Below are 16,342 nucleotides of genomic sequence, written 5' to 3' on the forward strand. Positions count from 1 at the left end.
GGCAAAGGATTGAGTTTATTAGGTTGGTGGAGGAAAACTTTAAAAGATAGGCAAAATTTTTGCTCCTGTCATTCTGGAGATTCTATCAATGAAGTTGTTTTTAAAAACTGTTACCAAATGCGGTGACTAGTTTCAGTCTCCATCTATGGCTGATTTCTGTGTTCTCCTATCCTCCTGCTTCTGTAGTGCTGGACAGTGATCTCAAGGCCTTGTACATGCTAAAAATTCCACTGCCGCTAGGCTGGCTGTCCTCTTTAGCTTAAAACTGTCTCGGTGTTGTTAAATAGTTCTGTTCCTCTGGTTTTATTTCTCTGAACTGCACTTTGCTGGTTCTGTTTTCTTGTTTGTTTACATTTCTTTGAGGCAAGGCCTCACCTTGTTTCTCAGCTATGGAGTTGGCCTTGGGTTCCTTCAGTGCCAGCAGTACAGCTGACTTGGTGGAATTCCATTCTCAGTGTTCTTACCTGCACTTGGGGCACTATCACCTTAGTGCTGGCTTTAATGGATTTGCTAAGCCATGGTCCTCTCTATCCAGGACTTCTTTGAGGTGCTTCAGGATTTTTTCCCCTTTTCTGATATAACTAGCTTCTTTGCATCTCCACCGAGACCCCTCAAGCTTAACACCCTTCTAAGACTGGATTTACCATCTCATCCTGAATATACTCCTAACGTGTTTTCGCAGAGATTACACAGACTCATCTTGGTTTTTTGAGACAGGGTTTCTCTGTGTAGCCCTGGCTGTCCTGGAACTTACTCTGTTTACCGGGCTGGCCTTGAACTCAGAAATCCTCCTGCCTCTGCCTCCTAAGTGCTGGGATTAAAGGCGTGCGCCACCACTGCCCAGCCAGACTCATCTTTTTTAAAAAATCTTTTCAGTCATGACAGCTATTTCCAATGCCTAAACTTAGATTTCATGTCATACTAGAAAGTTGTAGGATCCTTTTCTTAATCACTTGACAAAATTAGAACATGGATGATAGTTTGGATAAAAGTATTAATGATAGCAGTGAATGAGTCTAGGTTAAAAAGTACACAGGTCTTTGAAATGGTTCATACTTGCAAGCTTCTTTGTACATTTGCAGTCATTTCTAAGTGAAATGTTTTTTGGCGTTTTGTTACAGGGTTTTGATTTTTTTTTTTTCCCCTGGTGTTTTGCTTTTTGGTTTTGAGTAGTTTGTTTCCCACAGCTACTTTAAGTTGCATTCTTTTTCATTGACTTTCCTCTCGATATGAGTACCTTAATCAAATACTTTTTAAACAAGTTTTTTCTTCTCTCTTTTTTTCATATCTATGATGTATTTATTTATTAACACTGCTCTTCACTTAGCACACATTCCCATAGAAAGACTATTCCTTGTCTTCCAGCATCCCTGCCCTGGGCTGAATGCCTTTAATAATGTGTGGAGAAATAGACTCCCGTCTCCAGGAATTGGGTAATTTTCCTCCCTTCCTATTTACAGGCCTCCTTTTTGCAGAGGCTGACTCCCAGTCCTTCCTGATTTGTATGTATCTTTCCTCACACTTCTTAAGTCTTTGTTTTCTCAAAAGAAGCGTTCAAGGATCTTTGTTTCTAAGAGCTTTCTTTTCATCTGATCTTTCTCAACAAACTACCATTTTGTCTCTCTCTTTTGAAAATTTAATTTTCAAAGGATAAGAAATAACTTGCTGCTTCCTACATTTACGATAAGCTTTTACTCGCAAACTACTAAGTTGGATCCTCCCACATTCATACTAGTCTCCAGGTTGCCATCCAGGAACTTCTTCCAACCCACGCTCACCTCAGTATCCCTGTGTTAGGAAATGTTGCCTACATTTAATGATTTTCTTTTTTCCACTTTTTTCATTGCCCTTTGCTGTCACATGTGTTATGTTAATACTCATTCAGTGTTCTGACCTCAGCTCTTACTCTTCTATAACTTAGAAGTAGCCTTTTGCTGGTCCTCAAATTCTGTCTGCCTGCTAAGCTCCAGACAGTAGTTCTCCAGAACACTTCTGACATAGCAGCAGGATTTTCAAATTCATCATCTTCAGGCCCCTTGTCAGTTCTCCAGCTCTCCCTGTCTTAAGGGATCGTCCTGCATTTGGCTGACCGTACTTGTACTGTTGATAATCATCCACAGCCAACTGCACCTCAAGTGAAACTCGGCCTTCATGCTGAAGCGTTGTGTTGATTTTTCCACCTCTTCCATTTTATTGTCTTTCATCTGAATCCTTTTCTTCTAGAAGCTTTTATTAATAAAACCCCCTTTTTTTTTAAGAAGGAGGAAAGTGTTAATCTTCCACCTGACTCCAGGTGCATAGCTTCGCTCTGGTTCCCCCAATGAATGGCCTGGGGCTTTTTATAGCTCTTCACTGTTTCCTTTGACTAAAAGGCCAAGTCTACATTTCTAATGCTGTGGTTTTAGTAGGCAGTGGTCTAAATCCCAGTGGAATGATTCTTTCCTAAACATTTCACACTTGCTCAAAGTCCACCATCTCCACAGCCACACTGTGAAGTAGTACAGAAGTAGCCACACTAACTTCTGCCCTTCCTCTCCTCAGCCAGGGTCCATGCTAAAGTTGCAGCATTTGCAGCAGTTGTATTTTTCTGGTGCTGGATTCCTGCCAGAAGCTATGAGGTTAGAAATAGAAGGGAGCTAGAGCTGTGGGGTCTTCCTGGGCATCCTGAATAGTTACCTTGTTGTTGTTGTTTTTCCTAAGAGAAATAATATAAAGTGCCATTTTATAGTCTAATCTTTATGGCTGTCAAAAAGTACAGTTTTTAGTCACACTGTATGCTGTGATATGTTTAGTACATGTATGTTACTAAGCTGATGAAAGAGAATCTAATTTAAAGTTTTTCTAGATTTTTAAAATTTAATGAGCAAGAGTATTTTGCTGGCATGTTTGTACACCATGTCCATGCCTAGTGCCTGCAGAGATAAAAAGAGGATTTTGGATCACCTGGAACTGGAGTTAGGGATAGATGGTTGTAAGCCACCATGTCAGTGCTGGGAAACAAATTAGGGTCCTCAGCAAAGCTACCATGCTAACTGTGGCGCCATCGCTCCAGCACCCAAGTAATCTAACTTTTAAAACAACTCGCTCAAATTTAGTGTTTATGATTTCTATTACAGCTCAAAGTGGTTTTGGACCCAGATTTGTTTTAACTTTGAGTTGCTGGAAAACCAGCGCTTTTTTACACATTGCTTTGGTTTCAGCACATCTTATCAGCAATCTTATCAGTATGTGGCTAGAAAAAAGTTCCTCAATAAAGCTATAATGAAAGCTTTGAATGAAAAAAAAAATAGACTACAAAGATTTTTCTTAAGTAGTTAACTCAAATAAGCAGAGAACTGGAATAGTGCAATTTATTTGCTTGCTTGGCTAGTTGGTTTTTTGTTTTGTTTGTTTTGAGGCAAGGTCTTATATGTAGATCAGCCTAGCTGGAAGCTCCTAATCTTCATGCCTCTGCCTCCCAACTGTTGTGGTTACAGTGTTTGTCACTACACCGGGTAGTTTTTAATTTGGACACATGTCCTTTGAAAAACAGTACATGGCTGATGTTAAAATGCTTTCTCGGTGATCTTGTCTTTGAGACTGAGATTCTGTCAAAGCTTCATTACCATAGTTTGAAGACCTCTGGGAAAAAATAATGCTTTTTCCTCAAGTTAATACATGTAGTATACTCAGTGTGTTACAGTGTATATTTCTACTTAATTAAATGATGATATTTTTCCTCACATTGGCTTTTTATAATTGTGTGACACTGTAAATTACAAGTGATTTGATAAGTAAAAGTGTTTCTCATGTTATCTGCATAAAATCATGACACTTCTCACTATATCCATTTTAAACTGAATGCAGTTATTCATTCTTAGAGAGCAGAAGGTGAGAAGGTATCATTTAACACTTTACATTTAATGTGAATGGTTAGTTATTTGGAAACCACTAGATTTGAAAGAAGAGAGTTAAGACAAAGAGGGCCTGTAGCAGTCACCCTCACGGATGCAGACTTCAGCAGATGAAGCGCCTCCGTCCTCTGCTGTGTCTGGCTGCAGCAGTACTCTGGCCAGAAGTCACCACATTTGCTTTCGCCATTGTTTGTCTTGGTATCCAGTTTGTCAGTGTCTTTAGCCAGAGAATTTATCTTAGTTTATTTTCCCTTTCTCTACCATCTGTGAACTAATCGAGCTGATACTTTTCTTTTTGCCTAATTGGCTGACATATTTTTAACTTTAATTTTCCTTTCTAATTTGTTTGTTTATTCAACATCTATTGAAATTGCAAGACCTTGGGTTTTGTCTGTTCGCTAACTAAATGGTCCTTAGTACCACAGAATTTGTAATGGTCTGGAAGAGAAGCCCAGTGGTAAGGAGTTTCCTCCCTGCCTTTGATGCCCAGATGATCAAGCAGCCCAGAGCTGTTTCAGAAGTAACACATTTACTACAAACCTTTTTGCCAGTTCACTACTGGCTTTCACTGCTTTTTTAGTGAATAGAATGCATGCTGAGTGACAGATTTAAAAAAAAAAAAAAAAAAAAAAAACTTAGTGCATACTGGTAGAGAAGGCCCAGGGCAATCATGCCTTGCTATAATCCCAGCAGTGAGAAGGCTGAGGCAGAATTATGAACCAGGACTACAGTAAAGCAACACCCTGTATGCATGAACAAACAAATATATAAGTATCATGGGTTGTCATTTTATAGATGTTTGGAAACTAGAGTTGACATTGAAAATGTCAGAATGTTTAACTGTAAGTTGTATATTAAATTATTAGCTGTGATATAGAATATTTTAAAAGGTAAAAAGAAATTACAAGCTAAAGCAAGGAGCATGAGAAAAAGAGAGGTAAACAGAGGTGATTTAATCCTCTAGCACGTGAAGGAGCATAGGAAGTGGTGTGGGATACACTTTTGCTCTGCTGACTGGAAAAGAGCCCTTGTTTTCCTCCTTACTCTACAATTATTCTAAGATCTTGATTTAATTAGCAAAAATTATAAAATAGTATCAGAAATGGAATGATCAAACAGCTGAAGCACTTGCAGCATAGCAGAGCATTGTTTCTTCTGGGCTCTAGAACACACACGATTGCTGCCAATAATGCCATGGTGCTGTCAGTATGAGTTAGAATCTGTGAGCTTCATTTGGTCTGTTCTGGATTCACAGTGCCGGTCAGTAGGTGAGTGCTCAGGAGCCTCATTAGGTGCTGAGTTAATCTACTATGCTCTCCCGTGCATACATGGGTACTATGCTCTCCCATGCATACGTGGGTGTACAGGAAGGAAATGGGACAGCTCAGTTCTTGTTCTAGTCTTGTTCTAGTAGACCTAGGGATCTAGATTACTGTTCAACAGAATGTTTAATAGTTTGAAACTTTCTATTTTAAGAAATTTTATTTAGAGGGTCAGGGAAATACCTAGCAAGTAAAAGCAACAGTGGCCTGAGTTCAGGTCTTCGAACTTGTGCAAAAAGTCAAATTACATAAATCTGTAAATCCTAGCATAACATCATAGGACGGCTAACAGATAGGAGAATCACCTAGAAGCCCCCGTGCTAGCTAACCTACAGTTCACAGTGTAGCAGCAGAAACAGGAGACCCTGCCTCAGCAAGAACCTACTCCTGAAATTGTCATCTGCCTCCACACAGGACCTGTGGCCTGTGTAGCCATGCATTTATATACATGCATAAATTAAATAAGCATAACTTTTAAAAATAGCTTTAAGAAAAGATGTTTAGAAATACTAGTCCTTTTTTATCCTCAGCTGACTGTCATGTAGACTAGAGTACATGAGCTGAATTATTATATTCTCTTCCTTGTAGGAATTACATATAAAAGTAAACTCACTACTTGGGCTGGCTTAGTGCTAGAAAATTCTTGTTCTCAACACTGGTTCAAGATACTGTCAGCTCCCTGACAGATACTTTCCATAAGAGCTCTGACATAGGCGTTAACGGGTTTATTTCTCCTTTATGGATTCATCAGGTAAAATGTTTATATAACTCAAAATAAAATGTATAAAAATTTGCTTAATCATATACATTGCCTTACTCCTTGGGAAGATCAGATTACTCAATTAGCTTTTTAGCAGGATGTAGATGGAGGTGTCAGTTACCTCCATCTACACCCTGCTAAATATATAAAGTTATAATTTATAACTCTAAATTAGAAAAAGAGCAAGTAATTTCAAGGCTGGAAAGCCTACCAGAAGTAATACAGCATGTTGTAATGGTTTAGCTGAATGTAGCTTAACAGTGTTTACTGTCATTAGTTGTTCGAACACAGAGACACTGATGACCTGCTGAAAGCCTACTATTCAGTTGATCTTCTGACCACATGTTTACAGTGTTTGTTTAACCTGCCTTATTTAGCATAATTAGGTTAGACTTCCAGTTGGAGCAATAGGAAAGGGCAGCCAAATTATAACAGACCAATGAATCAACCTTAGAAGTCAATACAGTAGACTTGGGAAATCCAGTGATCAGTACATTTATTCTGTAAGTTTATGTCAACACAGGAACTCACCTGAGCTTACACATGCATGTGTTCCAGAGGTTGACACCTGCTTTCTCAGTAACTCTCCACCTTAGTTTTTGAGTTGTTCCTCACTGAACCTGGAGTTTGTTGACTGGACTGGATGTGCTTGGCACGGGGATTGCAGGCACACACACCGCAAACTTTTTTTTATGTGGGTGTCAGTGCCTGATATCAGGTCCTCCTGCTTACAAGGCCGGCACATTTTTAATTGAGCCATCTCACCAGCTCCTTAACAGATATTTTAAGTAGTGGAACCACTTCCTCCTGGGGAAAATGCAAATTTTTAAAATAACATCCCAGCTTAAGAGACTTTTGTTAGGTTGAATAGAATTGCATCATCACCTGCTGTCACACTATCTAATTGTAATTATTTCAGTGGATCACATTTTCTGCAATTGCTGTAGTTTATCCTGATTTCTTTCCAGATGTTTCCATTGGTGACATCTTGTGCTTTCTATTTAGCTTGTAACACTTCAAGAAGCAAAACTGCTGCTAAATGAAGACGATTACCTTATTAAAGCTGTATATGACTACTGGGTGAGAAAACGGAAGAACTGCAGGGGGCCATCCCTCATCCCCCAGATTAAGCAAGAGAAAAGAGATGGCTCTACCAACAATGATCCTTACGTTGCCTTTCGGAGGAGAACAGAGAAAATGCAGACTCGGAAGGTAATGTCCGATTGTAATTTAACTGACTGTAACTTGATAGTGTTTACTGTCATTAATTATTTGAACACAGAGACACTGATGACTTGACCTGCTGATAGCCTACTCTTCAGTTGGTCTTTTGACCACGTGTTTACAGTATTTATTTAGTCTGCCTTAGCAATCTGATCACAACTAGTTTAGACTTCCAGTTGTAGCAACAGGAAGACTTTCTTGTGCTTATAACTTAACAGGTTTTGAGTTCCTTGCTAAACTGTATGCACTCATGAATCACTTCTATTTGGGAAGTTAAGAATTTGAATGCTAATTATCCTTATTGGAGACTTAGGAGTTTTGAAATGATATTCTTGTTCCTGCAAATGAGAATAGGTCTTGGTGCCTCTAAGTTTATGGGGTAGAAAGTAAGGAAGAGTTGTTCTGGCAATCTCCAAGAGTAACAGTGGCTTTTTTTTTTTTTTTTTTTTTTTTTTTTTTTTTTTTTTTTTGCTTATTTTCTTAGTTGTTGGTTGTGTCAGATTCCAAATTGACAGATAATGAATGTCTCCATCTGAAATTCAAAAGTGTGAGCCAGAATTTAAGAGAAATAGAATTTCGTACTGTGGAGTGATATGATATAGAATAAAATGAAAATATTGTTTCAGTATGTTATTCACTGCCTTGTATTTCTCATAAGGAACAGTAAATACTACTCATGGTAACATATTCTCTTAACATCACAAGGAATCAGGAACACATAGATAAATACTGAAGAATTATAATTTGGAACAAAGCATCTTCTATGGATTCTTGTTTCTCCTAACATTGAAAGCTTATCCCTGTCAGCTGTTAGTGTAACAGCTGGGAAGTATAGCAGATGCAGGCATTGTGTATTTGAGGAAAAAAACTCTCCTACTGGTTAATAACTAGAAATTTGTGTATGAGTCTTTATTATGAATGTGATTTTCCTAAACATCAGAGGACAAATTTTCCAAAAATATATAAGTGGCACAATCACAGGCCTAGTTCTCAGTTTAGCACTCCAGTCTTGACTAAGGAGATATAAGGATTCGGAAGATGTAACATTTTAATTAGAAAAGACTAAGATGAACTAGGTTTTTGAGCACAGTTAAACTTTGCTTTCATGGAGACTGGCGATGCAGAAAGAGACTTGTTGGCATTGGCAGTCTGAACTACTAGATGCCTTTTAAAGCAGTGTTATCAATTAGATTTCATTTAGATATGACTCATAATCTTTGCTGAAAAGAAAGAAGTGTTGTGCTTCTTTTAGTGAGTAAATGTGGAAATTTGTTATTTACTTGCAAGTTAGTAACATTCTGGATATAAAACTATACTTTATTCTTTTTTAGCAGAGTATTATGAGAACTACTAGTAACTGTTTGTTAAAGTAGGCGTGTCACCACTCCATGATCACCACTTTCTCCTAGCGGTGCTTCGCACCTTTTCCTATATTATTTTCATTTTCCTCTGCAGGCAGGGTACTACTACATTTTCTTTTCAGTGCCCTTTGTTTTTTATTCTTCTCAATTGTAGACCAAATGGATTATCTCTGCCGTGCACTATATGCTATCAACAGATGTTTATTGTGATTCAAAATTAGAAAGATAGGAAAGTGTTTCTTTCACTGGTTGTACTGCATACTAGGTAAAGAGGAGGTAGGCAGGATGGAGCATGCGGGGGTAATGCTGCTGGTACCAAGGCCCTGTTTCCTTTTTTGCATCATTAAGCTTAAAAACACAGCTCAGCTTATGCAAAGACCAAACGGACTACTGAAATGTTTACATGACAGTCTAGAACTCAGCTATAATTCACTGAACTAAAATTAATTTGGCTATGAATAAGTACTTTAGGACATTTTTACACCACATAATCTTATCTAATATACTAGTTGGGAAATCCTAATCAGCATGTGTATTTAATATGCTAATTACATAGATATAGTCTTATTTATTGCTTGTGCCATCTGTCTTCCTCTGTTTGGCTCAAAAAAAAGTAATTAGGTGGGAAGAGAAACTCCCAGGTTCTCAGTTCTGTCTATGCACATCAGTCAGTCACCTGTGAATTATCTTACATTATAAAAAGATATGCAATTACTGGAAATGACAGTAGTTTAAAAATCATTTGCCTAGGGATTTGATTGTAGGTACAGAAGTATAATAACATAATCCTAAGAGGCTGGAGGGATGGAGCAGTTAAGAGGACTTGGTGCTCTTAGAAAAGACACAAGTTTGATTCACAGCTCACAAGTACCTGTCACTTGAATTCCAGGGTGACTCAACACTTCCGGCTTCTGTAGACACTAGCTTCTGTACTCTTGTACACGTACCTGCACACACATAATTAAGATAAAACAAAATGGAAAAGGTTTTTAAAGGAAACACACGTTGACCCAGAGTAGAGAGACCATTATAAGAAGGAGTAAACAGTTAGAAACTAGAAAATAAGGCCATTGGAAGAGATTAGAAGTAGTGTCAGCATGGACTTCCAATTTTTAATGTTGATCTAAATAAAGATAAACCTGGAAAAAGGATTCTGCTGTTCAAGAAAATAAGAACGTTGGAGCCATAGTAGGGAACAGGCACCAATCCAAAGTTAGGTGGGAATGTTTAGGCATCAGAGTAATGAGAGTAATAAGGCATAAGTCATAGAATATAGAACTCACAAGCCCATACTTACAGAAGTGGGGGTTAAGGTAGAGATGGGAAGCACATAGAAGTTAAGTCAGTGCTCAGAGTGCCAAGTTCACGTGTCTTTACACTGTCCTCATTGTTCCAATGCTCTTCTCCATGTGCTGCTCTTCTCACATCTTCCCTTTACTCACTATCATTTCTGTGGTAGTTGGACTGAATTTAATAATGGAAAAGCGTCAGTGAAACTCAGATTGAAAAATACACTACAAAAGTAACTATTTTCCATGTGCTGGGGTGTGTGTGTGTGTGTGTGTGTGAAACATATATAGCATTAGCAGTATAGTAAGCACTTGTTTGCTCTTGATCATGTTAGATTTTTTTCACATACAAGTATTGTTGCCTGTTTACTCCCCAGAATTGCTTAAAAATCTGTTCTATATTTTACTTTTGTCAGAGTACTAGCCAAGGACAGGGGATAAAGCAAATTTTGTTTTGGTTAAATGAGACAAACTGTTAGCATTTTAAAATACTCCATATGAACTACTATAAAGGAATATGGCTTATGCTATTTTCATAGATGATTATTTTCCAAGTGCAGGAGTGGATGCACAAAAAGAAAACATAAAACTCAGGGTTTTCATTTTTCAGTTTTTATTTTCATTCATAATCTTATATTTATGAAATCTTTGACATTTCTTAGGTTCTTTCTAATTCTATATTCAATTGTTAACTCAAGAATGAAAAGATTGCTTAAGCAAAAGTTTGTGTGAAAATTGAAGTATTAGAGGTTATGTTTAAATGAGATCGCTGTGGGGCTTTTGAGTTAATGTGTACATCATTGGTGATTTTATATTCTCATGAATGCTGCTTATTACAATGAAGCCAACTCTTAGTTGAAGTTATGTTTCATTTTTACAAGTAAGAAATTAGCAGTACTCTAAAGCCTAGAGTTTTTGCTAGAGCTCTTTCATCCCCTGTAATAAGGTATATATACATGGAAGTATGAAAATGTCATTTCTTTCTTTCTTTCTTTCTTTCTTTCTCTCTCTCTCTCTCTCTCTCTCTCTCTCTCTCTCTCTCTTTCTTTCTTTTAGATTTTTTTTTATTGGTTGTTTTATTTATTTACATTTCAAATGTCCCCCTTCCAGGTTTCCCCTCCACATGCCCCCTGCCTCTATGAGGGTGCAAGAATCTTAATTCTTGAGGTGCTCAGTATACTATTTTCAGTCTTCTGAGTTGCTAGAAGTGAATGTTTTGTCTTGATTATATTTAACCCTTTAGCTCCCTCTTACAGATTTGGATGGACATATGTTTAGACACTCATTTGGGCTATTTTTTAGGTACCTTGATCTTGGTAGAACTATTTTTTATCATTGGCTAACACATTATTGCAATAGAAGGACTTTAGTTTTTATATACTAGGTTCAGGTGGATTTTTTTTTCTTTTCTTTTTTTCACATTGAAATTATTCTTTCTGTGCCAATAGTTATCAGCATTTTTCCTCCTAAATATGTGCTTGTACTTAAGTTTTCACAGTTACACAGAGGAATTCTTGTGGAGTTGCTATTTGGATATTTGTTTGTTTGACTAGTTTAAAACTTATGGGATAATTGAGATTTAGACAAATCTTGTTAAATAAAAGATAAGTAAGTTCATTATTCTCTAAAATTGTCATTATTTCAAAAGAACCGTAAGAATGATGAAGCTTCTTATGAAAAGATGCTGAAGCTGAGGCGGGAGTTCAGCAGAGCCATAACTATTTTGGAAATGATTAAGAGAAGAGAAAAAACCAAACGGGAATTATTGCACTTAACGCTGGAAGTTGTGGAAAAAAGGTAACATTGCTGCTCTTCCGTACTGTAAAGGCAGGGCTAGCTGGTCTTTGTGACGGCAGACTTGGTTGTCTAGTAGAATGTTGTTTCTACCTTTTTTAAAATTGGTAGTTCCTAGTTGTTTTTAAAATTAGATTGTTAGAGATTTGAATTTCATTGGAGTGGGCATATTTGGATATAGAGCAGTGGCTCTCAGCTTTCCTAATGCTGATATCCTTTATACAGTTCCTTATTGCTGTGATGACCCCGACCATAAAAGTAGTTCATTGATACTTTATAACTGTAATGTTGCTACTGTTATGAATCATGATATAAATAGTTGATAGGCAGGATATATGATATGAACCAAAGAGTAATACCACATACATTGAGAACCACTGGTATAGAGAATTGATGGTTTTAGATATTTGCAAAATCATTGGACTTTTCCTCAATGAAACCGAAGGATTATCTTGCCTATTTGTCTCTATTACTTTTTCTTGAACACTAAAGGAAATGGATGGTTAGAAGGCAAAATTTCCTGTTTACACTCGTCAGAAGTATGATCTATAAAGTATTTTCCTGCATAATGAAATAGACTAAAGTTCTGTTGGGTTTTGGGGAATTTTGTGTTATTGTTGAAATAACCATTCAAAGCAATATTTCTAGAGCCTGATGAACCTCATTATGTGCTTAATTTATATATTGTGTACCTTCGGCATTGTTAAAGTTTCTTGTTTATTGTAGTTTTAACTGAATCTCAAATATGAACTGCTTTGTTTTTGTAATGTTTCTCTTAACAATAATCTAATATTCGAAAGCTAGGCTTGACAGCAGGAGGATCAGGAATTGAATCTATTTTGATGCCACCTGGCTGGACCCTTGAGGCCCTGTCTCACCCCTTCCCTTCCCCCAGAATTGATAACTCTATTTTGCTGATTCAGTTACTTAAAATGTCATTGTTTTGAATATTTTTTTATTATTAAACTCTGGTTTATATTCTTATACTTTATTGTCTTTTGAAGATATCATTTGGGAGACTATGGGGGTGAAATCCTTAATGAAGTGAAAGTTAATAGATCAGAAAAAGAGTTATATGCCAGTCCAACAAGTCTTCACAATGGAAATCATCACAGAGTTCAAGAATGTAAAACTAAGGTAAGTATTCTTTGGAGAACATCACGAGTGCTTGTATTAATCACATAATATGCTGGTAAAGAAAGAAAACAAATAGCACTTTTTTTAATTATGCCACCACTTTGATGGTTTTTATATACATACAAACCCATTAGTCCCTCAAGAACTCTACCTCTGTGACTTCCAGATCATAAGTATTAAGTGTTAGATTCACAGTTTGAGTTCATGTCTACCAAAGTGGATTGTTTTTAATGTGCTGTCTGCTTCTCTAGAAAACAGGGTCATTGCCAGAACCAGTATTTGCCAGTTACATACCTTGATTGCTGTTAGAAAGCCCTCTACGTTCTGGATAATAGTTTGTTCGAAGTAAAAGAGCTAGCCTTGGTGAACATTGTACTTTTAGCTAAAGATTTGTATTTCTTTAGTACTCATTTGCTATATTCAAATATTACTTAATTTGGATATGCAAAAATGTATAGAACCTTTAATTTTAAGAAGTTTAGATTTAAATAAGCATTGACATGAACCTCTAGACAGACGTATATGTGACTTGGGGTATTTGTGGAAAATTCATCTTTGAAAACTGTGTAGTAATAATTGTTCATGGGTTCATTTTTAAATACTAAGGAAGAATGTGGAGCAGTCTGACTCCTCCTCATTCAGCTCGTGTCAGTTCAACCAGCAGGTTCTTATTAATCACAGGCATCTAGCCCACCTACCTGATTCCCTTTGAATCACACATGTGTTGATAGCCCAAAAAAGTTATCAGCACAACAAATGTTGTTTTGAAAACTATTTTTTAATCCAGTTGTATCAATCAGTGCTTTTCCCAAGAGTATAATTACTAGGCATTCAATATAAAATTTTAACCCATAATTACTGACAGAATTATATTGAATCTTACTTTAGGCCTTATCTGAGTAAATAAAAGTAGTTATTATTTTTAGAGATACAGTATAACACAGTGTTGTCTAACCCTGTGCACAGTTAGTATATTTAATTTTCACTCATCCCATTTTGAATGTGGAAAATTGCTAAGACTTTGGAGTTTCCTTTTTAAACCAATAGTTTGTGCCCTTACTCATCTCTCTCAAGCAGCCTATCACTCACTAAGTATTGACCTGCCCCTCAGACAGCATTTCTGTCGTGTGCACTCGTTCTCCCTCGAAGGTATTTTTAGTATCTGTACTACATGAGACAATATATAACTTCCTTAATAATTTTAAACTTTTAATATTGTTTTTAATTTATTGCTTAGAACAGTCATTTTTCAGCTTTTTTAAAAGAGACAGTTCTTCTTTTATCAAAAGCAATACCAACCAGTATATAAAACAAAAGCCTTGTGGAGAGGGGAAGGGACCAAACCCTTCAGTCAGACCCTTTGCCAGATGGACTACACAGAACCCTGGGGTACTTGAGGACCGTTTGATTATTGTTCAGTCAAGGCAATAATTACATGTTGTAAACAGTGAAAGTGTTTGTCTAGCTCATAAATTTATTTTTTCAAAAGATTACCTCACATAGACATTTTTATAAATTGGAAATTAGTGTAGCACTAAATTAATAAATTAGTTATTTAATTCAATTATTTTTAAAAATAAAGTAATGAATTTTGTTCACCAACACAATGGATTTAAGTAAGAATTAAATTTAAATACCTTTTAAACATGGGATGGCATAAGAATAGAATAGTCTAAAAATTATAGATTAGTTATTCATAAAAAACAAACTTAAACACCATAATTATTTTTCATTATAAATTATAGAAAGTAAATCTAAACCATGTTTCAGTTTATGACATAATAAAGTTTTCATACTTAAAACAATAATTAAAATTAACTCCTAAAGAAAAATGTATGTTTTTCAAAGAGGAGCATAGTTTTTCATGATTTCTAAAATGATTTTCATTTCTTCCTTTTGGGGGAAAATTCGTCATGTAAACAGCACCCTCATCATTTGTCTTTGAAAGAAGAGGCTTCTGATGTGGTTCGTCAAAAGAAGAAGTACCCAAAGAAGCCTAAGGCAGAGGCTGTGATAGCACCTCAGCAGCCCACTCCTGAGACATTGCCTGTGATCAATAAGAGTGACATTAAGCAATATGACTTTCAGAGCTCAGATGAAGATGAATTTCCACAGGTGCTTGTTTGAAACTGTTTTACACACATACCCTCCTACTCTTTTATATTGCTGTGTTTTGCAATGTAATTGGCATCTTCGTCTTGATTCTGCTTCGCTCACCTAGTGTTATAAAACACTTTCTACGTATTCCATAAGTATACATGTATACACACACATATATGTTGCCACTAACTTCGTATTTTACTCTGTTATTTTTTTTGTCAGCTGTAGAAATGTATTTTGTATGGGGCATTTACATAGTTTTCAGGTTTCACCTTTTATAAAAACAAGCATCTTTGTCTTCTTCCTGTTTCTAAGCTTTTAGAAATAGCACTGACTTTTTAGAGATAGCATTACTGAGTCCAAGATGGCAGTATTAGAAAGCATGACACATAAATATAAATATGTACCAGCAGTGTTCTTTCTTTCATATTCTACCAATATAATCTCTTTTTGATTTACTTTAAATTTTATTTACTTGCCAGATAATAGCAATTTATTTTAAAGATTTAGAAGAACTAATTAAAGTTTTAACTTGTTTTCAACTATTCAACAGTTTCTTGGCAAAGTATTTAGGATTAATTTTTTTTTATTTTATTTTTATAATTGCAATTTTTATATGTCTATATTAAAGGATCAGGTTATGATTTTGAAAAAGCACCTGGTATGACAAAAACCTATTTCTCCTTTTTCTATATGACCTAAAGCATTCCAAAGAAAATGCTATAACCACTTAAATCTACTAGTAGATATGTCATATTTTAATGTTTTATTTATTTAAAGGCAATTTTCTTTTAAAAGTCAACATCAAATATACAACTTTAGGCACAAGACTGCTTGTTGTAAAGCCTTTGATTGTTGCAGTGTTCATATGCATTAATAAATATACAAAAATATGCTTTATGTTACATGTTCTTAAGAACCACTTAATAAAACCAGTCATTATATTTGTCAGAAGAACTGTCCAGTTAGTCTGGGATACCCCTTTGCAGTCATGGGAAAGTCATCAGATGATCACTTTGAAAAAAGGAGTGTAACAAATAGTGGCATATTAAGTTCTTCCAGGTAGAGAAAACAGAAGGTGCGAGCAGAAATGTAGGGTGATGAAAGGGAAATGGAGCAGTTTGCCATGGCTGGAGCAAACAGAAGAGAGAGGGAGAGATAGGAAGGATGGGGTAAGGAAAGTAGGCAGATGGGAAATTATTAGAAAGCCTAAGTCAGAAAATGGTACAGTTAATAAATGCATGTAAAACTTGCTGAGTAGTTGATTGTCGGTGCCAGTGAAAATCTAGAACATCTTGCATATGTTCAAGTCCTATGAGAAGGATGCCATGAGATGCTGTGACTATAGGGGAATGTTTTCCTGATCGCTGTTCCATCCACTGCCTTAGAAAAGGCCTCATTCAGCATAATTTGTCACGCATTCCTTATGTATTAAGGAGTTTTCATTTCAGCTCAAGTTTTT

General features: G+C 36.2%; 1 protein-coding gene across 2 annotated transcripts in view; it reads left to right on the forward strand.

Moving 5' to 3' along the window:
- Epc2 (enhancer of polycomb 2) overlaps nt 1–16,342 on the forward strand; it is an 89,433-nt gene that overhangs the window by 54,626 nt on the left and 18,465 nt on the right. Inside the window, exons 4-7 of one of the 2 annotated variants that reach the window (XM_034495753.2) lie at nt 6,981–7,187; nt 11,498–11,646; nt 12,648–12,780; nt 14,704–14,895. In XM_034495753.2, the coding sequence (XP_034351644.1) occupies nt 6,981–7,187; nt 11,498–11,646; nt 12,648–12,780; nt 14,704–14,895 (681 nt within the window). The remainder of the gene's footprint in view (nt 1–6,980; nt 7,188–11,497; nt 11,647–12,647; nt 12,781–14,703; nt 14,896–16,342) is intronic. The other variant, XM_034495754.2, reaches the window with a different exon arrangement.

The sequence above is a fragment of the Arvicanthis niloticus genome, chromosome 2 (assembly GCF_011762505.2).
Source record: "Arvicanthis niloticus isolate mArvNil1 chromosome 2, mArvNil1.pat.X, whole genome shotgun sequence".
NCBI lineage: Eukaryota > Metazoa > Chordata > Mammalia > Rodentia > Muridae > Arvicanthis > Arvicanthis niloticus.